Here is a 27,609-nt window from a genome sequence, read left to right as displayed (position 1 = left end):
TTAAGCAAAAAAATTTGGGCAATGTTGTCATGACCAATACTAGCAACAAGTGCTTATAACATTACAAATTAAAACATCCTTCTGGATGGTAATTGGAGTTTGACATTTTTTGTTTCTTTGCCTATTTAGATGTGTATAGTTTACTTCGTGAAAAATAGAATTGACTTTTCCCCCCAAGTGGAGGAGAATCGAGTGGTGGTTTCTTTATTCCATGTTTAATTGTTGTGTTTCAAAATCTCAACATGAGATTGATCATATTATTTTGTCACTTAAATTCTTATAAATTAATTGTAGATTGATAGTGTCAGAAGAAAAAATGATTTACACTAGTTTTTCTCTCTAAAAATATGAGAAAGTTGGGGAGGGGGGGGGGGGGGGGGACGGGGACAGAATGGATGAGATTAGATCTTCCACAAGATAAAAGCATAAAAAATAAAAATAAAAAAAGAGAGAGAATTAGAATTTAATTCGGATTCATTTAGGTCTAACCACTGTTAAATTATTTATTTTTATTGTTTCGTGGTGAGTATAAGTTTTCTACTCACCGGTGAGTAGGCAAGTATTATCCTTTTAAAAAAGATATATTATTGACAAGGGATATTCAGAACTTTTAACTCTTAATTCGTTAATTGTCTATTAAAATATCCAATGATTAGTGTTAAAATATCCCACTAATCATGGGATGCCCGATTTCTTTTCCTTATTTTAGGTTCCTTGTTCTAGGAAAGACTGTCTATATATTTTTGTATCCAGTACACATTGAAAATAATGAAAATTTATTCCTCTCAATTTTTTCATGGTATCAGAGCAAACATGCGTTCCTCTTTCTTGAACAAACACCTTTGTCTAAACAATTTCGGCAAAATCTTCATCGATTTTTTTTTTTCATCACTATTATTCTTTGTTGAAGGTTCAGCCGTTTTTTGTGTTGCTTAATTAAAGTTGTGAGTCATGTTCGATTTCTCACCAACTAAACAACCTCCATTAGCACCACCACCAAATAGCCTTCACCATAGCACAAACCCAAACTAGAACTGAAGAGTCACTGCCGCGACCGTCGTTAAGAACAACGGTCACCATCTTTATGGCCATTTCAGCCATCTTTGCCGTTGATCCGAATCTATGGTCACCATCGCCGATCCAAAACCTTGTCTTCCCACTATTTCATCACCGAATTCATTCGACACCGGCAGGTTCCTTCCTTGCCACTTCCGGAATCGTGACTGCAAGTCGCCGCTATTTCAGTTTTCCTTGCTCGCCGGAATTCGATTATCGCCATCATCACCGCTGTCGCGGTTTTATCCTTAAAACCCATCCATTGCAGTTGTTTGTCATTGCAGGTTTTTTCACATCGGTTTCATATTCACCGCCGGTTCAATTACTATACATTTTAAAAAAATTACATGGCTGGTCTTTTTTCGTATAATTCAACTCTTCATTCTTCATCTTGAATCATTAATAGTGGTGCTACAGACCATATGATTCATTCTGCCTCACACCTCACAAAAGGTATACCCACTCCTCATGCTAGACCTGTTAAACTTCTCACAGGTAATACTGCACCGATCACACATATGAGTTCTATGAATTTAACTCCTACAATTTCCCTTACTAATGTTCTTTGTGTTCACAAATTTCATTTCAACCTTTTATCCATTAGTAAACTAACTTAGATTTTAAATTGTGTGGTTATTTTTTATCCCCTATACTGTATTTTTCATAGGGGTGGCAATTCGTATTCATGGGTCATGTTCATGTCGTATTGATGTAAGAGTATATACTAAATAGGTAAACTGAAACCCAACCCATTTAATAATCGTGTCAAGAATACTCAACACTAACCCAACCCGTTTATTAAACAGGTAAACGTGTTAACTCGTTTAATGACCTGTTTATCAAAACGAGACATTTAATATTTAATTAAATACTAAATAATAGAAAAAAATTGTCATAATTAATCCAAATATTCAAAGTAAAAAGAAAAATCATAATGTATTAACAAGGTTTATGTTTAAATAACTTAACTATCTTAACTATTCATAGTAATCGGGTTTAAACAGGTAATATATTACATATGTCATATTCACGATTATAACATGTTGAATTAAATGGGTCATAAACGGGTTACATGAGTTGAATCCTTCAACCCTAACCCGACACGGTTAAGTAAACAGATTAATCGTGTCGACCTTTTTATGAGCCAAACCCGTTTATGCCAAATCAAACTTTCTTAACTTGTGTTCGTGTCGTGTTGTAATTTGCCACCTCTAATTTTTCACGACCTTACCTCCAAGAAACTGATCGGGAGAGGTGAAATAGGTGATGGCCTATATCACTTTCTGCCAAACCAGCCACCCATTTCTAGAGCCATACCAACTTCCCATTCCGGTCACACCCATCTTTGGCACTCGCGTCTAGGGCATTCTTCAAATGATCGTTTAAATAATATTTCCTCTATCAGTCATGGAGTTCTTTCTTGTCATTCTAGTTGTAATGTTTGTATACGTGTAAATCAAACTCGTTGTCCTTTTCCAGTAGGTTCCCATAGACCCACTGAACCTTTTGCTTTAATTCATTTTGATATATGGGGTGATTATCATACTGCTTCTCAAAATGGTCCTCATTATTTTCTCACTAGTGCTGATGATCATACTCGTTGCACTTAGGTTTAACTTATGCGCTTTAAATCTGAAGTTGTCATACTCGTTCAAAAATTTTGTCAAATGGTTAAAACACAATTTAGTACAAGTGTGCGCTCTATTCGCTCTGATAATGGCTCTGAATTTTTCTCTAATCCTATGATGGCCTACTATCAGAAACATGGAATTCTTAATCAACGTACTTGCATTAACACACCACAGTAAAATGGAGTTGTTGAGCGTAAACATCGGCATCTTCCTGAGATTGGCCGGGTATTACGTTTTCAGGCACATCTTCCTTTAGCATTTTGGGTTGAATGTATTTTAACTGCCACTTATCTAATTAATCGCATACCTACCCCCAATCTTAATGGTAAAACTCATTTTGAAATGCTTTTAAAAGTTGCACCTTCTTACGGTCATCTTCGTGTTTTCGGTTATCTATGTTATGCTCGTGTTCCCACATCTCATCAACAACATAAATTTGTTCCGTGAGCATAAAAATGCATTTTTGTTGGTTATCCTTTTGGGCAAAAGGGTTATCAGGTATATGATATTTCCACGAGGCACATTTTCACATCCCAAGATGTTACTTTTATTGAAAACTGTTTTCCCTTTCAATCCATTTCCACCATTAAATCCTCTAATGTTGTCCTTCCATGCCCTGTAAATGACAATGAATCCTCTAGTGTTGTCTTACCATGCCCTGCAAATGATGTGTTGATTCCAGAAATTATTGAGGATAATTCTACTCATACCATTCATATTTAGATGGATTCCACTCGTCCACCCTATAATACTGAGCCTTCATCAATTGAACCTGAACCTCCATCTGGTTCACCCACTGGGCGACCACACCGCACCATTAAACCCCCAAACTATCTCCGTGATTTCATTATTCCCACCATTCCTCAGACATCTCCACCTACTACTCACCTCTCTCAACGGTGCATTGAAGGTAAGGCATATCCCCTATCTGCATCTCTTCCTATGCATACTTTTTTTTTAAAAAAATCACATTGTTTTTCTATTTGCTGTTGTTAATCATGTTGAACCCAAATCGTTCTCTGAAGCCATTAAGTTTCTTTCTTGGTATGAGGCTATGTCACTTGAAATTACTGCCTTAGAAGCAAACAATACCGGTACTCTCCAGTCCTTACCTATTATAAAGAAATTAGTTGGGTGCAAACGAGTCTATAAGATGAAACATAATACAAATGGCACTGTCGAATGATATAAGGCTTGGTTGGTTGCTAAGGGATACTGATGTGTGTTTTTATTTATCAATAATAAAATACCACTCACAATACAACGAATTCTGATAGGATAGGGTTATGTTGAGGGTGTCGAACCTCAAGGATTGTGGTGGTTCATCGAGTCTTCAATTAATACTATTTTAATTTAGAAAGATGATTTGATTTTGTGTGTTGTGTTGCAATTCAATAATATATAATAAAAAAATAAAAAAAAATTAAAAGAGAAGATCAAGGGTAGAAATACTTAGGGATTGACTTCACCACGATCCTCCTACTACAGTTAATTGTTCAACCTTGAGATTTCAACAATTTATATATCATAAGAATTAAACTCAATAACATTCATTTAATTTGGTTTTAAAGAAAGATGTTTCATTGAACTTAGTTAACTATAACCTATCAAAAGTTGGCACGAATTATCCGCCTACCTACTTCTAACTAATGTTGCAGTATAACTCGTCTTCCTTAAGCATAGATTATGAAAGAGTTCATTCAAGAAAAATGTTTGAACACCATTACATGATCTCCATTCTTATATTCGGTAGGGCTCCGCCAGATACCGTCCAATAAGAATGGGTTGAAAACAGTTTATAAACAGTTATATCTAAGACAAGATAATAACTATTTAGAAACTATTATTGTAATACCCCTAATTTCAAAAAGGATAGTCCTGGTATTCTCTTTATTGTTTAAATATTTTCTTTATTGTTTAACTTTTATTTTTATTGTTTACGTGTATATATGTTTATTTAATTGATTTAGTTGTAGTTAATTTATTTAATTGTTTTACTTTTTGCTTTAATTGTATTAATTACTTAATTGTTATTTAATTGTTTTGTTGTAATTAGTTGTTTTAATTAGTTGTCGCTTTAATGGTATGAACTTATTTAATTAAATTTAATTAGTTTTTACGTGACTGTAGGATTGGATGCATACGTTAGGTTTATAGTTCACAGCCGTTATTGAATTTAACCTAGATTTCTTTATGGGCCGAGTAAATCCAGTTAGGGTTTAAGAGAACCTAGGATTAGCGTGGCTATAAATATTCACCTAAGTTGTCTACCTAGGGTTTTAGAATAAACTTACGACATTGTAAGGTTGAGAGAAGTTTTGAAGACGGCTGGGAAAGAACATAGAGCAAACAGAGGATTTGCCAGAAAATTGAGACGAATGTCGGTGTAAGGCAAGTTCTATCCTTACTCTCTCCCTTAGGCTTCGTGTTCTTTGCATTCCTAAATAATTCCAGGATTGATTTAATCAATAAAAACGTTATCTGTTTATGATAAAACTTGGATTATCACAGTATGTTTGTTTGCTTGCAAAACCTGTTAAAACGTGTTATTTACTTGCTTAATTCTCTGTTTAAACGTATGCATGGAATGTATTAAAGACTTAAACATGGATTGGGAACCTACTGGGATTGAGTTACAACTTCGGGGAACTATAACATAGGGCAGAGAAGTTGCAGAAGGTGTCTGAAGAAGAGGGAAGACGAAGAGACGAGGCAGAGAGCGGGCTCCTTTTGAGTTAGAGGCAGCTCCCAAGTGTGGGAGCTAGCTCCAAGGCCTAAAGGAGGCGGCTCCACTTTTTGGAGACGTCTCCTTGCTGAGTTTTTGATTTTTCTTTGTTTCCATTCAGTTTTTGGATGCAGTGGTTGATTCTAGACTTTCCAGTTGAGTTCAGGAATGAATATGAAAGGTCTAATTGATGTATATGATTAGATTAAGGCTCCAGATGTGGTGTTAATTAAGTCTGTGCTTAGAATAGTTTGGACTGTAAGGAATTAATCAGACAGCTTCACTGTGTTTAAAAATTGGAAAGCTAGTAATGTTTAACTCTCTTTGAATTAGTAATCTTCTTAGACGAATGATATAATTGTAATATGTTTAACTGTATATCATGATCATGTATCTGAATTATAACTATTCTGAATGAGTTGGTGTTGAATAATATTAAGAGTTAAACCAACTTAGGATTACCGGATTTTGGGGAAACACTATAGATTAAGTATGTCTATATGCATACTGTAATTCTGTTTTTAATGGTTTAATGATTACAGTTAGTGTCAATTGTTGGAGGTATGAACTTAGTTGATATTTATTTTAATATCTGTAATATCAACTGCTGGCTGTTGAACGCTATTAAGATTTAAATTAATAGTATACCGGATTTTATGGAACTGCATGTACTGAGCATGTTTATGTTTATACTTTTACTTTACTTATTGATGCTTACATTACTATTGTTGGTAACAATTGTTGGATGTATGGATTTAGTTGATAATTACTTTAGTCGTCTGTGTTATTAACTGCTGGATGGTTAGAGTATGCACTGGTATGGGACGGTGGCATACTAGGGACGGTTTGGATTCAAAAAACCAAAAGCTACCCACTCTGGATTTAGGAATGGATTAACCAAAAGTTAAGTCCTATTAAATTGTAGTGTCATGGCAACAACTAGTTAAGCGGCACTACTATCTCAAAATTGATGGTTAGGGAGCGTATATGCATTGGGATGCATAGCTGGTTACAATGGTTGGAGGTGTACCCTGTTTAGGCTTAAGTACACATGCCCATTTCGTGTGCGTTTTAGCATGTTACCTCTATTCAGGTTGAGACCGGCCTGTATCTAGTGAGAGTCCTTTAGTGTGACTATATATATATTTACGGACTATTAGCAATTGTTAAATTGTTTAGGGTGTACATGCGTATCGGGCCTCTATTTGGATTGTAGTAGTATAAAACTTGTGCGTGGACCTGACCCACTTCTATTTTTCAGGTACACGACAGTTCCAGACTTAGACGTGTTCGTGCTAAGCAGAGGTTTCTACTCACTCTACCGACGACGTAGGATTTCTCTCCATAGCTTATATCAGGATATTCTTTCAGTTGTTTTATTTCAGTTTGGATTTTTATTAGGGGTCCACTAGAGATGGATTCCCGAGTTGTTTAATCTATTGGAGGATTTGGATTATTGGGATTTTAATAATTATATTTTGAGAATTTCCATTAATATTCAATTCAGCTATTTTTATTTTACTTCTTATTATTTCATCTTGTATTCTGTGTTTATTAAAATATTAATTGTTTGATATTTCCCTCGGGTTTGGGTCTGGGGCTGATCAACCAGTGTCTCGGATCCGAGGGGTATCACAATTAATTTATTAAAACACCAATTGAGTTGGCTCAATTGCTCAAAATTATATAATCAAAATATATAAACTATTAAATTCCCAAAGTATAAACAATCAAACCATAATAATCAAATCGGGTTGCATCAATGCCCTAAGAGAGGAATTAGCCACTCATGACGACGCAAGATATCATCTGTGGTGTTATGGTCTTCATCGCCATGGACCGCCAAAACTCCTTTTGGATCTTCTTCTTCAAAACCCTAAAAGCCGCCGTGAGAGAGAGATAATGGATTATTGAAGAGCTATTGTGCCTTATTTTATAGAAGAATTAACTTCTACTAAGGGTTGAATGAGCTTTTAGGTCTTCTAGGGTAATCTAGGCCCATAAGGAAACAAAAAAAGATGATTTTTGGTTATTTCCGCATGTATTTACGACTTCCAGGACATCCATACGTGAGCATCAGAGTTCGAGGCTCGAGCATTAAGGTTCAGGCTCGAGCATCACCTGTCAGCAACTTTGTCCGACTTTCTAACGTGATTTTGAACTATTTAGAGTGCGAATTTGGAGATGGCTATTAGAGACAAAAACGTTAATCTTCGAGTCTGCTTTCCAGAATCCACTAAGTTTGCTCAATTTGGAGTTCCGAGTCAAAAGTTATGGCCAAAATACTAAAGCAGATTTAGAGTTTTCAACCATACTCGAGTCTGCAGTGTTGGTGCTCGATCCTTTTGCTCGTGCTCGATCCTCAAAGCTGATGCTCGAGCTCTGGAAGCAAAAATTGTTCGGAATGTCTTCTTGTTGATGGTGCTCGATCCTCTCTCCATGATGCTCGATCCCAAGGTGTTGGGCTCAAGCATTGGGGCTGTATACTTGAGCTTTAAGTGTTAGTGCTCGATCCTTAAGGCTTGGAATGAGGTCTGGGAGCTTGAAAATCAATTCCTTCAAATTCCGACGTCTCATGCTCGAGCTTGAGGGTCAAGGTTCAAGCACCCTTGGTTAAGGCTCGAGCACCCTATGGTAATGCTTGAGCATCAAGGTACAATGCTTGAGCATCAAGCCTGAGGCTCGAGCTTCAGATTCTCAATTCCTCTAAACTTCACCACTTAAGCTCTCAGTTTGCTTTGAATAACCGGCAACGACGCGGTAAACTTCATTATCATTCTTTTCATCATAAAAGTCCGGTTTTAACTGCTTCTTCAGGAAAGTACCTACAAACACGAAATACATATAAATCAGTCTAACAATGGATAGAAGTATCACTTTAGGTCTTAACATACGTATATTTAGGGGCTTGAATATGCAATATTCAGCGCTCATCAGATACATCCAAACAAAAGGATTAGACTACCATGAGATTTTTGCTCCAATTGCCAAACTGGTCACTGTCAGATACCTTCTTACCATTACTTCTATTTGGAATTGGTCCCTACACTAATTAGATGTGCATAATGGCCCTTCTTCCCAGATTTTCTCACCAGGGGGAGCGTCGTGTTTGTCATTTGCAAAAATCATTATATGGCCTGAAGCAAGCCTATTGGAATTAGTTTGCAAAATTTTCTTCTGCTCTTTTGGAAATTGGTTATGTTCAATATATTGTAGATCATTCTCTTTTCACCTTCTCTCTTGGTGAAAGTTTCACGGCTGTTCTTATGTACATTGATGATGTCATCATCACGGGAAATAATCTAGCTACTATTTCAAAACTCAAGATCTTCCTTCATACCAAGTTTTACATCAAGGATCTTGGGCCTCTGAAGTTCTTTTTAAGGATTGAAGTTGCTCGCTTTCTAAAAGGAATTTTTCTTAGTCAAAGAAAATATGCCCTTGATATCCTTAGAGATAGTGGTTACCTTGGTGCTCGATCTGTTACAACCCCCATGGAACCTAACTTAGGCCTCTCTAATGAAAAGGGAGAAATCCTTCCAGATCCGATCCTATATCGTCGTCATGTGGGTCATCTCATCTACTTGACCATCACTCGCTCAGATCTTACCTTTGTTGTTCACGTTCTCAATCAGTTTATGCATCAACCTTAACAACCTCACTATGATACAACCTTACGAGTCTTGCGTTACTTAAAATAAACGGCTAGTAATGGTGCTCTCTTGTCTTCTGATAGCTCGTTCTAGCTTTCTGCTTATTGTGTCTCTGATTAGGCAACTTACCCTATGACTCGCCACTTCACCACTGGCTATTTTATAATGCTTGGTTATAGTCCTATCTTATGGAAGAGTAAGAAGTCTACTATTTTTCACTCATCTGTTGAAGCTGAATATCATGCAATGGCTACCACCACATGTGAACTTGTTTGGCTCAAGATTCTGCTTTATGACCTCCAGTCTTTTTCTTCCCATCCGATTCCTCTCCATTGTGATAATCAAGCGGCACTTCATATTACTGCTAACCCAGTTTTCATGAACGCACTAAACACATTGAAATTGATTGTCACATCATTTGTGAAAACATCTCGCTGCCTCATTTTTTCACGACATGTCTCGTCCGCTCAACAACTTGCCGATATTTTCACAAAAGTTCTTGATGGTCATCCTTTTTATCGACTGTTATGCAAATTGGGTATTACGAATCTTAAAATATCCCACTAATCATGAAATACCTGATTTCTTTTCCTTATTTTAAGAAAGATTGTCTATATATTCTTGTATCAAGTACACATTGAAAATAATGAAAATGTGTAGGTGTAAAATTTCGCTCAACCAATAATGATTAAGAAAAATAGAACAACTCACTCAATCAATAGTAAAAATAAACAAGAACAATATATGTCGAAGCGTAGAATTGCTTGATCCCTTTATTGGAGGTCTAAGCCTTTATTTATATACAAAAGATTGTAAAATTATGGTAGGACTCGCCTTGCGTGTCCTCCAATTCTTTCTATATAAACATTCTTTACTAATAGAGTTCTTTCCATTGTCTAATTTTCCATACATAGAACTTGCTTTGTACAGAACTTCCTATCTCAGAATTTTCCTTCTACGGTAAATCCTTCAACTGGTAGGACTTGTGCATTCTTGAATAATTGGGCTGAACATACTTTGATCTGGCTGGGCTTGAGTAACGGACCGGATGTTAAATATTAACAAGTTGGGCTGATGACCTCTTGATTCGGCCTTGATGGAGGTTGGAAGACAAATAACAATGGTTTTGGGCTAAAAATACACTCAATTTGGGCTTGAGCATGACGGGCCTTACATGTCCTTGGAATGTAGATATGTGTAGTGATGACGTGTACGCTTCTTATTGGAGGGAGTTTTTTCCCTCCACACTTTGCCCCAAATTTCATATTTAATTGGGTGACGGCTCCCATTAAAGAGGGAATTGGAACCGGTTTTTTACTTTGCTTCAGAGATGGTTCGAGGAATTTCATTATTACTCCGTCGTATAAGATTTTGCAAGAGTTACATTCGCCCTAGCTGCACTCCTGCGTTCTTCATTCCATCGCCTTGTCAGGTTAGTTTTTTCCCGCATCTTTCTCTTCAATCTTTCATTATGAGTACTTCATCTACTCCCGAACGTATAGACATTGGGGATTCTGAATCCACACCTTCATCTTCCCCCGTTCGCATTAGGGTTCCCCCTCCTAGGGTTTCTACAGATCGTCTTTCGTTGAATCAATTAGGTACTTCCCCCCTTCCAGCCGAGACATCCACCTCAGGCTCTGATAATGTTCTTTCTCATGAAGAAAGGAAAGCAATCATCTCTATTCGCCGCATCAAGTTCTCTGTTGCTTCGGTAATGGAAGAATTTGATATTCCTGAGGGAGTAGAAATTGTAGAATATCCCGAGGGTGCCGATTTTACCTCCGGTGAGGGAATTGAAGAGAATGAGTTGCTTCTTTCGGTCGGGCATCTTAGCGCCCTCCGGTTCCCTCTTCACCCCTTCTATCATTTAGTTTTCAACAAATTAGGTCTTGCCCCCCTTCAGGTAAATCCTAATTTCTTTCGCATCCTTTCGGCACTGTTGGTACGCCGGAAATTAGAGGCTCTGGATTTGACCTTTGCCGACCTTCTGCTTACTTATAATATATCTAAGCATGGGACCGAGCCTGGTCGCTTCTTTTTTACCTCTCCCCTTCATCAGAGGATATGCACGAGCCTTCCTTCATCCGAGAAGAAGTGGAAAGAAAGGATGGTTATAGTTAAAGGAAAATGGTTCGTGCCCCAATCAATTACGCTCCCCATCCAGCGCAAGTTCGGGAAATTAGGTACAGAATACTTAACCTCCCTTTATACCAAGTGTTCTGGCTGTTTTCCTTGCAAAGTCTTAATGTTTCGCCGTATTTATGAGTTTCTTGGTGTTTTTTCAGTTACATTCCCATCCTCCGCAGCAAGGAACAGACTTTCTTTTCTTGAGGAACGAGTCTGGAGTGACCCCTCGCCTATCGAGGACCTGCTAACTTCTTCAAACCTCAAGGATATTGCCTCCAGTGCTGTTGCTGCAGACCTCATGGATCTATCTCTACCATCCTTTGATAGTTTCCCCATGACTGAGGAGGAGATACGGAGGGCTGAGGCTTTAAAAAAGCAAGCAAAAGATGCCCAACCCTTGGTCGTTATTAGGTCTACTGAAGGTGAGGTGGAGGCTGAGGAACCACCAATGAAGAAATCTCGCCCCAACCCCCCATCCTCTGGTAAGGGCAAGGTCCCTTCTAAAAGCAGAGGGAAAAAGGCTGGAGAGGCCGAACCTGAAGATGAAGTCAGGGCATATGTTCTGGCTGAAACTGGGGCTCCTTGGACTCCTTCCTTCACCAGGGATGACAAGTCAGTCCTGCATTCAGGGGATTCTGTGATCACAGACCCTTCAACTGCACTGGCTGTGGCCCGAGGGATGTGGCTCCCAAAGGATGAGGAAGCCATCAGCCAAATGGGATTGGAACAGCTACTCCCCTCTACCCCGGTCCGGGCCATAGAGGTTTGTATTGCTCCTTCAGAATTATGTCACTCTTGCTTACTTATGTTTCCGTTTATGCTCATATTTGTTCCTCTGTTATACAGGGTCTATACCACACCATGGCCCTCTGCGCCACTGCTGAAGCCCAATCCCTCTCCATCAAGAAGCTGGAGAAGGATCTTGACAATGCAGAGAAGAGAGCCACCACTGCCTCTACCAATCTGAAGATAGCTTCTGAAGCCAAGGATGTGTATAAGAGGCAGTTGGCTGCCTCTGAGGCTAAGGTGGATTCTCTTCAGGCCGAAATTCAACGCTTGACCGAGGCTCTTACTACTTGCTTCAAGGCGGGGAAGCAAATGCAGGGGCGCTACTCCTGTCTGGCACACCTGGCTAGTGCTAAAGCGTTCCGGTCTGGCTATAATCAGGGCTCAGGCCCTAGGACAATGGATCCGGATGCTTTTGACAAGCAGGTGGGGGTGCACTTCCCATATGATGAAGGGCCACAGGCTTTGGAAGCTGAAATCCGCTTTGCCGATATAGTGAAGGCGCACCTGAAGGGTACTCCTAGCTCTTCTGCCCCTGCGGCTTCAATTCCTCCTACCCCAAGTCCTACTGTAGTGGATGCTTTTGAATCTACTCCATTCGATCCGAAGAGGAAGTAGAACCATGTATTTTGTTTTTATTGACAGTATATTTGGGATAATAAATATAATTTTTAGGCTTTTAATACCTGATTTGTTTTTGCTGTATGCTTTTGATATTGTTCATACTTTTCTGACTGGTAATGTTTTTATGACAAATAAAATACATTGTCTTTATGCTTCGGATTTATGCTATCCGAAAAAAAGTAAGGATGATGGGAAGAAGGAGATCCTTTTGACAGTTTGATTGATATCTCAGGATGATTCATATGGACAATGATCTAACTGTTAAGTGAACTCTTCTTGCCTTTGACTTGCCTGCAGTAGACGTATACATACTCTTTCTTTCTCGTGTGTTCCTGATGTGGGGTGGATCATGATGAACTTATGATATATCCATATCCACAGGGTGTTAAACACTTGGAGTCCGGAGGAAAAAGTTCTGATCCAGCCACTAGAGGTCTGAAGCGAATTGTTCCTCGGCATTGAGTGTGGAGGAATATTGCTGAATAGGACACTTAGGGTCCGAAGCTGTCTCGGACACTTAGGATCCGAGGCGAATTGTTCCTCGGCACTGAGTCATGGAGGAATATTGCTGAATAGGACACTTAGGGTCCGAGCTGTCTCGGACACTTAGGATCCGAGGCGAATTGTTCCTCGGCACTGAGTGTGGAGGAATATTGCTGAATAGGACACTTAGGGTCCAAAGCTGTCTCGGACACTTAGGATCCGAGGCGAATTATTCCTCGGCACTGAGTGTGGAGGAATATTGCTGAATAGGACGCTTAGGGTCCAGAGCTGTCTCGGACACTTAGGATCCGAGGCGAATTGTTCCTCGGCACTGAGTGTGGAGGAATATTGCTGAATAGGACACTTAGGGTCCAAAGCTGTCTCGGACACTTAGGATCCGAGGCGAATTGTTCCTCGGCACTGAGTGTGGAGGAATATTGCTGAATAAGACACTTAGGGTCCGAAGCTGTCTCGGACACTTAGGATCCGAGGTGAATTGTTCCTCGGCACTGAGTCGTGGAGGAATATTGCTGAATAAGACACTTAGGGTCCGAAGCTGTTCTCGGACACTTAGATCCGAGGCGAATTAAATACTCCCCGGCGCGGAGCCTGAGAGGAGGTTTTGCCGAGCCGGACACTTAGGGTCCGAGGCGAGATTTTTGCCGAGCCGGACACTTAGGGTCCGAGGCGAATGAACTACTCCCCGGCGCTGAGCCTGAGGGGAAGTTTGTTTATAATTTTTTCTCAAACAACTTATCATGAGGCCGAGGATTCAAAAATGATAAGAGGCCAAGAAAGCGAGTAACAGTGGCTGTGAAGTTTCCTATTTGTTGACTTTGGAGACTTTCCTCCTCCATTGATACTCCCTTCTTGGCAACCAAATGTAGTGGACTACGCATATATTAACCGCATTTTTTTTCTATTTCTATCCGATGTGGGATAAAAAGTTTTAACCATAGGCCATAACTCATATTTTTTTCTTAAAAATCATTGTGACGAATGCATTTTAACAGCTTGCTTCTAACATTGCTTTGCATAAAAATTGCATAGTGCGACTTGGCATGCATAAAAATTGCCTAATGCGACGCATGCATAAAAGTTGCATGCATAAAAGTTGCATGATCAGTAGTATGGCCCCCATTTTTATAGAAAGAAATAAATAGAGTAGAATTGTACTGAATATAGAAGCAAAATAAAGAAAAGTTTGGCTGACTGTGGACATACTCAGCCTTATTTGTAAAGAATTTGTAGCAAAATTGACAAACTTATCTAATGGAAATACCTTTTAAGGTGTATTGCGTTCCAAGGATGCGCAATGGGACGTCCATCAGCTTCGGCCAAACGATATGCTCCTTTCCCCACTACTTCGGTAACCTTGTAGGGTCCGGTCCAATTAGGTTCCAGTTTCTTTACATGAGTTGTCTCTTGCTTCAAAACCCAATCGCCTACCAAGAACCTACGGTACCGGACACGCTTGTTATAACTGTTACACACCTGCTGTTGGTATGCCGCGAGCCGAATTGCTGCGGCATCTCTCTTCTCGTCCACAAGATCAAGGCTATGTTCGAGTTGTTGCTCATTGTTCCCTTCCAGTACCAAGGATGTCCGAAGGGTTGGGATTATTGACTCGGTAGGAATGACAGCTTCGGATCCATATGCCATAGCAAATGGGCTTTCTCCCGTGGGTCGTCTTGGAGTGGTTCGATAGGCCCAGAGCACTTGGGGGAGATTCCCGTACCATTTTGTCTTCAATTTCTCCAATTTTTTCTTTAAGCACCCAAATATTGTGCGATTAGTTATTTCAACTTGCCCATTGCCTTGTGGATGACTAACTGCAACCAATTTTTGTAGGATTCCATGTTCGTTAAAGAACTTTCTTGTACTTCTGTTATCGAGGTTCTTACCATTGTCCATTATGATGACTTTTGGTACCCCAAACCGGCAAATAATGTTGCTCCAAATGAAATGCTTTACTTCTTCGTAGGTGACGTTAGAGAAGGCTTCAGCTTCCACCCACTTGGTGAAGTAATCCGTAGCCAGAAGCACATGCTCCTTTTTTTCCACGGTTTTGGGTAACGGTCCTACTACATCAATCCCCCATTGGGCGAATGGCCATGGATTAGCCATGGCGTGCAAACCTTCGGCAGGTTGATGCTTTATTGGACCATGGCGCTGACACTTGTCACATCTTCTTGAGTATTCTTCGGCATTCCGAGCCAAGTATGGCCAAAAATAGCCTTGGGTTAGAATTTTGTGTGCCAGGGATCTTCCTCCCGAGTGATTTCCACAATCTCCTTCATGAATTTATTTTAGAATTGTGAGAGCCTCAGTAGGGGTTAAACACTTGAGATAAGGACCGGAGAATGACCTTCGATATAACTGGTTATTGATGATTGAGTATTTAGCCGCGGTAAGCCTAAGCTTCCTTACCTCAGCTTTTTGATTTGGGAGAACTCCCTCCTTAAGGTAGGCCTCAATTGGATCAATCCAGCATGGCTCGCGTGGAACTTCCGGGATCACCATCACCTCTTGCTGGGGATTAATGCTAGGTTCTTCGAGGACATCGATTGGAACAAGCCGAATCAACTCTTCGTCTGAAGATGATGCGGCTGCGGCCAATCGATCTACTTCGGCATTTTCATCTCGTGGTACCTGATGGAATTCGATTTGATCGAACTCCCGGATGGCATTCTCTACAGCATCTTTGTATGACTTCATACGTTCCTCCTTGGGATAATAGTGCCCTGTCACTTGATTGATCACAAGCTCTGAGTCACTAAAAACTTTTAAGCACCGTACCTGTAGCTGTTTAGCTAGCCGAAGTCCGGCAAGCAACGCCTTATACTCGGCCTCGTTATTAGTAGCTGGGAAATCTAGCCAAATTGACTGCTGCAGCTTGGTACCCTCGGGTGTTGTAATGTCAAACTCGGCCCCTGCCCTTTTCTGGTTGGAAGAGCCATCAACCCGTAACTCCCAGTACGGCTCTTGAAGTGTCGGCTCCTCAGATTGATCTTCATATTCCAGTAGGAAATCCGCTACTTACTGCCCCTTGTGAGATACCTTTGGTGCATAGGTGATATCAAAAGAGCTAAGTTCAATAGCCCATTTTGTAATTCGACCAGACAAGTCTGGTTTAGCTAGGATAGCCCGTTAGGGTGGTTTGTAAGTACCACTATGCTGTGAGATTCGAAGCAATGTCGAAGTTTCCTCTTGGCATAAATTAACGCCAGGATTATCTTCTCCGTCTTGCTGTACCGTGTTTCGGCATCCGTCATCGTTTTGCTTGTGTAAAAGATTGGATGCTGAATCTTGCCTCCTTCTTTGATCAACACTGCGCTTGTTGCTACAGCTGATACTGCCAAGTACAGGACGAGAGTGTCTCCGGGCGTTGGAGCAGAAAGGATTGAGGGTTTTGTCATGTAGCTTTTCAATTGATTGAGAGCTTCCTGCTGCTGAGGTCCCCACATATCTTTGTTTTTGGATCGAATAGCATCAAAGAAAGGTTTATACTTATCAGATAATCGGGATATGAACCGGCTGAGGGCCGCAACTCGGCCAGTTAGAACTTGCACTTCCCTGCGGGTTTTTGGCTCTTGGTTCTGTATGAGTGCCTTTGCCTGAGCTGGGCTTACTTCTATTCCTCTTTTATTTACAATGTGCCCGAGGAACTGTCCTGAAGAGACGGCGAAGGAGCACTTGGTGGGGTTCAGCTTCATACTGTACCTCTTGAGAGTATCAAAGACCTCCTGGAGGTGTTTCGGGTGATTCTCTTTCTGTATACTTTTGACCACCATGTCATCGATATAGGCTTCAACTGTATTCCCCAGTAGATTATTGAAAATTTTATTGACAAGTCGCTGGTAGGTGGCTCCGGCGTTTTTTAGGCCGAAGGGCATCACTCTGTAGCAGTAAGTGCCCGTCTCTGTGATGAAAGCGGTTTTCTCCTCATCTTCAGGATTCATGGGAATCTGATTATAGCCGGAGTATGCATCGAGGAATGTGAGCCTCTCATAACCTGTCGTAGCATCCACCATTTGATCAATCTTGGGCAGAGGGAAGCTATCTTTTGGGCAAGCTTTGTTAAGGTTGGTATAATCTACGCATACCCTCTATTTCCCATTATTCTTTTGAACGACTACTACATTTGAGAGCCATTGTGGGTATTGCACCTCTCGAATGAATCCTGCTTGTAATAGTTTATTTACTTCCTCGGCTATTATGCGATTCCGTTCAGGTGTGAATCGTCGGTGCCTCTGCTTGACTGGCCTGAACTCTGGGTTAACCCTCAAACTATGGCAGGAGACCGTAGGATCGATCCCCACCATGTCCGAGTGATCCCAGGCAAAGACATCCGAATTGCACCGAATGACCCTGATCAATGCTTCCTTCTCTTCGGCTGTGCAAGATGAGCCAATGTAGGTGACCTTCTGAGGGTCTCCGAGTACTCCAAGGGTTGTTTCATGAGCTGAGGAGTTGCGAACCTCGTCTTATTCTCTTGGAATAGGCGCGCTAAGGTAGTACGGAGAGGGGTAAGCCTGTCCTCTGTCCTTTGCCTCTTCTCAGGCGCTTGGGTGACTTGTGTGGCAGCATGAGGAACCTTCTACATCCTTGTACTTGCAGCTTTCTCTCGAGCCTTTTTTTCCACTGTGATGAGGGTAGCGTGCTGTGCACGGTGGGCTACGTTTTCCTCCAACCGAATGTAGATTTGTGCCCTAGCGTTCAAAGTCTGCATATCCGGGGGGGAATATTTGATCAAGGATGTGTGAAACTTGGTTCCCTGGATCATTGCCAACTTAAATGTTTCGATTGCCGTGGCAGGGTGGCAATCTGCTATCTCCGAGGCTTCCATGTTAAACTTGGATAAGAAATCTTGCAGAGTTTCTCCCTTCCTTTGCCTTATGGTGAAAAGGCTGGCGATACTTTTCTTCTGCTTCTTATTTTCGCAATACTGGGCTAAGAACATAGTGCATAAGGTCTCATAATCAGGGATAGACTTGTGTGGCCTGTTCCTGAACCATTCTAACGCTGCTCCGGTTAAACTGGTAGGAAAAATCTTACACATCCACGGATCGTTATGATCGTCCAGTGCCATCTTTTACGCATAATGATCGAGATGCCGAGAGGGGTCTCCTGCCCCATCAAACTGGGTGAAGGATGGCATAGTGAACTTCCTTGGTCTCTCCACAAAGTACACATCGTCAGTAAAGGGGGTCTTGACCAAGGAGTTCTTGTGCTCTCTAGCCATCTCGGCTTGGGTCTGAACTCTTAATAGCTTCTTTTCGTCGAAGGCATCTTGTACGCGTACGCCATCTGGAACGCCATTGGACCATACCGTAAGCCTATGGCTGGACTCGGCCTGTTCGTCCTGTGTGCGACGCGGGAGATTATCCGAAGCAACCGCCTCGGACCTTGTCCCTTGCCGTTGCTGAACCTCATTAGGTCGAGCCCTGTTGGCTGGTGTCCCGTTGGCCGGAGGCTCGTGAACTAGAGGTAAATTTTGGGTGGGGGTGGTGCTGCAGCATCGCCTGGTGGTGGTTGTGGCGTTAGCCTGGCCATTGCCGTGTGCAGCGTATGAGTTTGCTGCTGAAGCGCAGCTATCTGGGCGACACTTGTATCGTTTGCTTGCCGGAGTGTCTCAAATTGGTGCAAGAACTCCTCTCGCATCTTTTGCATCAATTCTATCTGTTGATTCATTGCTGACTCTCCGTTTGACATTCCAGATACAACTAAGGATTTGATTTGAAGAACAAGTGGGAGTATATTTTTATACGATTCCCACAGACGGCGCCAAAGTGTAGGTGCAAAATTTCGCTCAACCAATAATGATTAAGAAAAATAGAACAACTCACTCAATCAATAGTAAAAATAAACAAGAACAATATATGTCGAAGCGTAGAATTGCTTGATCCCTTTATTGGAGGTCTAAGCCTCTATTTATATACAAAAGATTGTAAAATTATGGTAGGACTCGCCTTACTTGTCCTCCAATTCTTTCTATATAAACATTCTTTACTAATAGAGTTCTTTCCATTGTCTAATTTTCCATACATAGAACTTGCCTTGTACAGAACTTCCTATCTCAGAATTTTCCTTCTACGATAAATCCTTCAACTGGTAGGACTTGTACATTCTTGAATAATTGGGCTGAACATACTTTGATCCGGCTGGACTTGAGTAACGGACCGGATGTTAAATATTAACAAGTTGGGCTGATGACTTCTTGATTCGGCCTTGATAGAGGTTGGAAGACAAATAACAATGGTCTTGGGCTAAAAATACACTCAATTTGGGCTTGAGCATGACTGGCCTTACATATCCTTAGAATGTAAATATGTATAGTGATAACGTGTACGCTTCTTATTGGAGAGAGTTTTTTCCCTCCACAATATTCCTCTCAAATTTTTCATTGTCTATCAAAATTGTTAAGATTCGTGTCATTCTCTAATGAGAATTGTGCACGTAATTAGTGTGTGTCAAAAAGGACAAATAGATGTAATCATTAGCCACATTACAGGTGTTGCGAATGTTATTAACATCCCTCCTCAATGGGTTAGGTTTGGGCATTAAAATTATTTTATGTTCCTTATATATATATATATCTGACTATGCAAGTTATTGATATATCAGCCACAAAAACAAACCCTGACACTTTGACGAGGCTTTCAAAGGTTCAAATGATAAAATGCGCATGGTCTCATTTTATTACCCTACACTGCAGGCACATATTCTAATTCCGTTGATTTGTGGACCACTCGTGATTTTCTTCATTATAATCGTAATCAATCTGTGATCATTGTCAAAACCACTTTACTACAATCAAGTATTCCCAATAACATAACAACCTAATCAATTATTTCGATAAGAACCTGAAAGTTGCCCTAATTAATACAGATTTTTTCATTTATTTTTATCACGATTAATACCAATGACGAGACATGAACTCTTTTTTTATATTAACCCTAATTAATAAAGTCAATTAGAATCATTTAATAAATATTTAAGATAAAAATCTAATAAATATTTAAATTTTGTACTTAAACAAAGAGAGCTCATGATGGAGGCTTACTCATTATTAAAACTTGTTTATATATATACACATATATATATATATATATATTAAGAGGCCATATTTGTATTCTACTTTTTTATATTTACACTCTAATTTATTTATGTTTAATGTAAATAATAAAATAATCTCTAAGCTAATTAATACATCATTCCTTATTTTATTATACCATAACTACCCTTTTTTCGCTATAATTTTTTTAATATATATTTTTTATCTTTTTACCTACTCCTAAATAGTTTAACCTTGTAATAAATCAATTTTCCTCTTAGATTTTACTTGGCATAAATGTATTAACTAATTTTAGATTAAACTATCCTTTCATCGTCGTCTTCTTTCCCCCTTTTCTTTCTATATAAGTTATTCTTCTATTTTGCTGAAATTATTCTTTCTATAAAATATTTTTCTTAAAGAACTCTGGATTATTTTTTTTTCCCTTTTCTGTTGTCTTCAATTAATATCATATATTGTTAATCTTTAAGTAAAAAAAAATTATACTCCAAGGGAAAAAAAAACGGCTAAAATATTTGAAAGGTGAGTTATATGAATATAAGTTTTGACAGAGTTAAATTAAGAATTATGTTTCAATTGAATTTAAGAGAAGTAAAAACAAAAAATAAGGATACAAAAACTTGATTAGAGCTACAAAAGCTTAAATATCATGTCAAAATGCAAACATAGTTGTATATAATACATATCTTTCTCCCTTTCTTTTGTTTTTTTCCCATAAAATACATGTTCTTGAAATTTTATTGTCAACACAGTTAGAACTTTTCTATCAATAAGAAAAACTTTGAGATTTAAATACATTCTAAATTAATTCTTAAAAATTACATGAAGTAAAAAATTCGAATTAAACTCAAAATACACAATACGAGAAAAAAAAAAAAAAAAAAAAAAAAATTACAATCACTATCTACATCAATGGTGTTGAATGACTCATCAAGTTTTGGTAGTCTTACATATTTCTTGTGCTAATCTTCCATTATTATATACAACGATTAAAAAAGTAGAGAAAGAACTGACAGAGGCTATGAAGTGAACCAAATCGTAAATAGGGGAGAGAGGGTGAGATAAATATATCTTTCTATAACTAAAAGGGTAATTGTGGTATTTGAAAAAAAAAATTATTTATTTATAAAATTAGGAATTTAACTGTCTTTTCGTTTAAGTGTATAGTGTAATCGTAAAAAAATAGAGTGCAAATATCGCATTCCTATATATATATATATATATATATATATATATTTATTGTACCACTTTCTTTTTTAATACAACTGCAAACTACAAAACAGTTGACACCCGGGGCTTGACTGTAATCTAATAGTATTGATAAAATAGAAGAGGAGAGTTCATGTTTTTATTTTTGTCATCATTAACAGTTATTTAATAAAATATTAAAAATTAAATTATCAGATTTTTCTCGCTCTAAATTTTTAGAGGGTCAAAAAAAAAAAAAACTGAGCAACTGCATTGCTTATTAATTAGATAAATTGCATCAATCTTCCAAGAATAAATTAGCGTTTATTATTTTTACCTTCTTTTCCAAGTCCTTAACGCACCAAAAAGGTGACTTTAAAAGTAAAAAATTAATAATTCTTTGATTTTATAATTCTTATATAAAGAAATAATAAAATTATTATTTTATAAAATTTGGTAAAAAAATTTAACCAAAAGAAACAATAGTTACAATAGGGATTGTTGGGCACTCGCGCCAAAGTATATCCTTATTAATACGGCTGATATATGATATATATATATATATAACAGTTGGTGTATTAAATAAAAAAGCCGTCTGCGGTAAAGGAACTACCGTATAAGTGCCCCCATAAAACAGTTACAGAAAGGCGTGACATGTACATGTAGAGAGAGAGAGAGAGAGAGAGTGTGGGAGGGGGGAGAAAGAATTTAATAATCAACGAAACTGGGCTAGTAGAATTAGTATATATCTCCTCTCTGACGTCGTCTCTCTCTTATCTTTTATAATACACAAGTCTTTCTTTCACAAACTCTCCCTCTTTTTCTCTCTCAATTTTTATTTTTATTTTTAATTTTTTTTTTTATGCTTTCTTCACACTCTCTCTCTCTCTACTTTCTCTCTCATCCTGGGACGCGGGCAAAGCCGCAAACAAAGGCTCCACCTTCTGCATCAAACCCAGGTTTTCTTCTTCTCATATCAGAATCTTTGTCTTTTTCTCTTTCTTTCTTCTTACTGATTTATATATATTATGTTTGTGCATATCATTTATATATATATATATATATATATATCTTAATATTGCTTTGCGTTTCTACTGTGTTGAGCTTCTGATTTCGATTTTTCATAATTTGATCCACATGCCATCTTTGTATAAATATTTATTTTTGGTCAATATTTTTCAATTACGATTTTCTTTATTTTCTCTTATTGAAAAGATTTGATTTTTTATTTGGGTTTGATAATTGTGATTGATCTTATGCTTTTTTTGATTAATGTGAATCCTATTGATACAATTTGTTTTTAAGACTCTGTTCCAATAGATTGAGTTTATAAACAAGGGTTTGTCTTAAGGTGATTATGGATTATTCTTCAGATTGTGCGAAGATTTGGCATTGATTTGCTTAATACTATGCCCTCATCATGAAAAGCGATTGACAATTGCATAAATGTTAGCTCCCGTCTGCGATATAGATTTTACTAATTGTTTAATCTCCTTTGTTTCTATTTTTAATTAGTTATTCAACTCTCTATAAATATAATATTGATGCATAATAATTAATTTGTCTTATTGTCTCTTCATTTCATTACTTATACTAGCTGTTTATGAATGTGTGTATTAAATTAATAGGATGGGGTTGGTTTTTTTATTATTGGTTTTCAGAGTTCAAATTCCGGAATTCATTTGAAGATCTTGATCTGTAATTGTGCATTTACCGACCACCATTCATAAGCTCAACAGCAAATGTCACTACTGTTTGGGGATTGAGAAAATTTTGGCATGTGATAGTTATTTGGTGGAACCCATGATAAAGTTTAGCAATGAAGTCGCTGAACATGGAAAAGAAATGGGTTTTCCCTCTTTTTATAAGTTCCCTCGTATGCGTTTTCCTTCTTGCAACTTCCTTCAATATGGGTATTGTTTCTTCCTTACATACAATTAATAGGTTCTTCTCAATTTTACCGTATAATGGTTTGGCAAACCAAACAAGACCACTTTTTGCGGAAACACAGAACAATCAAGCTCCACCCCCTCCTCCCGAGTCCACTGTTCCTCGTTTTGCTTATCTTGTTTCGGGATCAAGAGGTGATTTAGAAAAGCTTTGGAGAACTCTTCAAACTTTGTATCATCCGTTGAACCAATATGTTCTTCATCTGGATCTAGAATCTCCAGCAGAGGAGAGATTAGAGCTTGCTTCCCGTGTGGAAAAAAATCCAATTTTTTCCAAGGTTGGGAATGTTCACATGATTACCAAAGCTAACATGGTTACTTATAGAGGACCCACCATGGTTGCGAACACTCTTCATGCTTGCGCGATTCTTCTCAAGAAAAGTAAGGAGTGGGATTGGTTTATTAACCTCAGCGCTTCAGATTATCCTCTTGTGACTCAAGATGGTTTGTCCCTTTCTTAATTTATATGCATTTTTTATTGTTATAATTTTTTTTTTGGTTGAGGTATTTTGTTGTTGTTTACAAGAATTGTTTAATTTATTTAGCTTGTTCTGCTCAGATCTTCTTTACATGTTTTCTGATTTAAACCGAGACCTGAATTTCATCGAGCACACAAGCCGGTTAGGTTGGAAGGAGTAAGCTCTCACTCTCTCTCTCTCTCTCTCTCTATATATATATATATATAATATACAGATCTCTGAGTAAACTGTACATTAAGAAACTGTATTTGTATAATGTTGTTGTTTTGGTTCTGTTTGCAGGAATCAAAGGGCAATGCCTTTGATTGTTGATCCTGGTCTCTACCGGTCAAAGAAGTCAGATATATTTTGGGTCTCACCAAGGAGAACTTTGCCAACTGCCTTTAAATTATTTACAGGTTAGTAGTTGTGCATTGGAGCATTTTAAGCTTTGCGTTAACTAATGAAACTGTTCGCTGTTTAGATTCTTAGAATTGCAATCTATCAATATTCATGAAACCCCACATTTCAATTATCTGTTCTTGAAATTTCAATTGGGTTTGCTTTTTTCCTTTACCTCCTTTTCTTTTTTCAATTTTTGATCCGTATTGTTTGTTAGTTTTAACTTTTAACTTCCAATTGCCAGTAGAATTTTATCTAGCCTCTTTGAACCTAATTTTTATTTATTTATTTATTTATTTTTTTAAGGAAAAGGTTACTAACTGCGAAATCTGCATTTATCTTAATTGTCTCGACTTCTTTTCCAGACTTGAAAGCAAAAATGGGTCTAGCCTGATAGTTTTAGAAATTATTTCAAGGATGACTAGGAATGTTCTGTGGATTTTTTTCAGACAGTTCTAGCAGTCGGTTAAATCTTTCATCATGACATTTCCATTTAATATGCTGCTGAAAAATCATGTTGTCTGAAATTAATTCAATAATTTATTTGAATTAATCAGGATTTATGAGTATCGTTAAACATTCTTTGTTGTAACTATAGCTCTGCTCAAAACATAGTTATCTTGATCTTGGTTAGGCTTATTTATAAAGTATAAATAAATTAGTCTATCAAACCATTTTACATAAGAAATTCTATTTGGATTAAGCTCGCTTTGAGTATCAGCCACCCTGAAATAGAACCAAACCATGGACTTTAAGCTAATCAGTGGAGGACCGTGGTCTACATATCTGGAATTTTGGATGTAGCTGAATCACTAGTTTGATCACTAGAAGAAAGTGAACTGCTTTGCACACACTTTACCAGCCTTTTTCCGTCACAGTAAACTAATTTATGTTATGGAAATTGTCGTATACCATTACATGATGTCAGAACGTATTGCAGGTTCAGCATGGATGATCCTCTCACGCGCATTTGTGGAGTACTGTGTTTGGGGTTGGGATAACCTTCCTAGAATGCTACTCATGTACTACACAAATTTTATCTCCTCTCCTGAAGGCTACTTTCAAACTGTCGTATGCAATGCGCCCGAGTTTGCTCATACTGCCGTCAATCATGACATGCACTACATTTCTTGGGACATTCCCCCAAAACAGCACCCGCATACCCTCTCCCTCAATGACACAAACAGAATGATAGCAAGTGGTGCTGCCTTTGCCCGTAAATTCAGACAAAATGATCCTGTCTTGGATAAGATCGACAAGGAATTACTTGGTCGTAAAAACGGAAGCTTCACGCCTGGTGGCTGGTGTTCCGGCAGTCCCCCTTGTTCCAAGGTTGGGAACCCTACCAGGCTTAAACCAGGTCCAGGAGCTGAAAGGCTTCGCCGTCTTATAGGTAGGTTAGTTTTGTCAGCCAAGTTTAGTCAAAATCAGTGTAATTAGATTTCATCGAGGCATTTTTGCTTGCGGCTGGATGAAGCAAAAACTGAAAATGTTAGTTCGATTCACAAACCCAACAATAACATGGTAGTATATTGTATTAAAAAAACATCTTGATCACCATTGTTGCTTAGGTTCTGTTCTGGTTATACTCATAGAGTTTCAAAAAATCTAGTTTCTTCTTCGCTCTTCTGCAATTCATAGAACTTTTTTCCTTTATACACTCTTGTCATGAAAATTTTGGATTTTCTTTTTGTGGTTTACTAATTTGGTTTGTGCTATAATTCGGTATCTTAATTTGTTTGGATTAATTACACTAACACCCTATCAGGTTGGCGAAATATCATATTGAAACATCTTTTAAAAATTACTATTAGTCACATTTCAAAATTTTGTTATTATTAGGAAATAGATGTCAGAACGAAAAAATATAAAATTACTTAATATTTTTTGACTTTGTCAAAAGAGTTCTTTAACATTATAGGATTAGATAATAAGACTAAAATATCCCTAAATACTTTACAAATTTACAATTATATATATATATATATATATATATTTCAATCACCAGGATCAAAAAGAGAAGCTTGTACTTCTCTCCAACCTCTGATTGCATTGAATCGAACAACCCACAAATCTATTTCCTATACAGCACCCATCACTCTAACCTCATCTTCTGCCCACACTACATCAATTTCCCAGCCGACTCAGTCCAACTCGCCAACAAAATCCTCCATACTTCAACAAACAGAAGATTTACGCTTTGGAGAGAGATGATGTAATGAATGAGGGCAATTTTGTCCTTTCAGATTGCTGATATTTTGGAATAAATAGCATTAAAAAATTAGGTTATCATTTTGCTCCATTTTTGACGGAAAAGACATTTGGAGTTTGAGTGATAGTTATTTTTTAAAGATATTTTAGTGTAATATTTGTCCAAGCCTCATGGGTGTCACTGAAATTAACCTAATTTGTTTTGGTGGTTTACTATTTTGGTTGTGCTGTAATTCAAAAAGCCAACTATGAGTTTCTTAGAGGTTTCACAGAAGATGCCATGTTGAGAAAATTATCTGCAGTTGCTACATTAATGAATATTATGATAGTTTATTTAGATGAGTGATACATCACTAACTGGACTGGACCGACTCTTTTTAGCTTAGAGAGGATTTTAGTCCGAGTAGGATCATGATATGGCATTCTATTTTACAAATCTGATTTCTTTGTATCCAAATTGTTAAAGAGCGATGACCAAAAACACATCAATTGACTCCTGTTTTTGAATGGACATTGTTGGTCTAGTTGGTGGTAATTCTCAATCCCAGGATCTTCCCATCTCTTTGCATCAATTATCATCCAAGTCGCTGCATCCACCGTGTTCAACTTCAGCTGTGGCGAGACACTGTTGAATTCATTGCTCAAAGTGAGACGCCGCCGTTATCAAGGCCATAGCTTAATGGAATGCAGCCACCCAAAGCAGAAGTTCCGCTCTACAGCCACCCAAAGCAGAAGTTCGGGTTTAAATCCCCATTGAGACAAAATAAGGGTGTCAATTATTTTGCAGTATAAATAAAAAGATAAATAATTAAATAAACCGACCATTACCATATCTCATTGTCATTATAAATTTTTAACATTCCTGAGAATTGCTCCACCGGCTCTAATGACAGCTAACCTCAAAACCATACACCATTCATCCAGAACGGGGATCAGCAGCCCAGGAAAGATCAACCTCTAAACTTTGATAACTGTTATATATATATATATATATATATATATATATATATGTATGTATGTATGTATATAAAACCTCCACCAATTTCAGAACTTAAAAGACACGCAAAAAGATCTATTACCCAGTTACTCCACGAGACATTGAGAAAGGGAAGACTGAAAACAAATCCAATCTCATGGTTTTACACAAAGCGGTTGCTCTAAACTCAAAACACCGAGTTTTACACTTGCAAAACCACACCCCCCCCCCCCCCCCCCCCCCCCCCCCCCCTTTCACG

The 27,609-nt window shown here is 38.3% G+C and overlaps 1 protein-coding gene and 1 long non-coding RNA gene across 2 annotated transcripts; one reads left to right on the top strand and one right to left on the bottom strand.

Moving 5' to 3' along the window:
- Positions 1-22,016: 22,016 nt before the first annotated feature.
- Positions 22,017-25,819, top strand: LOC132308558 (beta-glucuronosyltransferase GlcAT14B-like). The gene is made up of 5 exons (XM_059806674.1): positions 22,017-22,313; positions 23,016-23,747; positions 23,863-23,938; positions 24,065-24,180; positions 25,104-25,819. The coding sequence occupies exons 2-5, from the start codon at positions 23,174-23,176 to the stop codon at positions 25,601-25,603; spliced, it is 1,266 nt and encodes a 421-aa protein (XP_059662657.1). The 5' UTR covers positions 22,017-22,313; positions 23,016-23,173; the 3' UTR covers positions 25,604-25,819.
- An 838-nt stretch (positions 25,820-26,657) lies between these two features.
- LOC132308557 (uncharacterized) lies at positions 26,658-27,571 on the bottom strand. The gene is made up of 2 exons (XR_009482444.1): positions 27,203-27,571; positions 26,658-27,087 (listed from the first exon to the last, which is right to left on the bottom strand). It is a non-coding gene; the product is annotated as an uncharacterized LOC132308557 (long non-coding RNA).
- Between the last annotated feature and the right edge of the window lie 38 nt (positions 27,572-27,609).

Source organism: Cornus florida, unplaced genomic scaffold (assembly GCF_030987335.1).
Source record: "Cornus florida cultivar Cherokee Brave unplaced genomic scaffold, ASM3098733v1 CherokeeBrave_3.0.0_Hap2_Chr05, whole genome shotgun sequence".
NCBI lineage: Eukaryota > Viridiplantae > Streptophyta > Magnoliopsida > Cornales > Cornaceae > Cornus > Cornus florida.
The sequence above is the reverse complement of the archived record's forward strand: the minus strand, read 5'-3'. Positions and strand labels throughout refer to the sequence as shown.

What these genes read in the sequence shown, in the direction of transcription:
- LOC132308558 (XM_059806674.1), top strand. Translation starts at nt 23,174, where the DNA reads ATGAAGTCGCTGAACATGGAAAAGAAATGGGTTTTCCCTCTTTTTATA. An exon ending in TCCTCTTGTGACTCAAGATG is followed by an intron (nt 23,748 to 23,862) that starts GTTTGTCCCTTT and finishes TGTTCTGCTCAG; the next exon opens with ATCTTCTTTACATGTTTTCT. An exon ending in TGCCTTTAAATTATTTACAG is followed by an intron (nt 24,181 to 25,103) that starts GTTAGTAGTTGT and finishes AACGTATTGCAG; the next exon opens with GTTCAGCATGGATGATCCTC.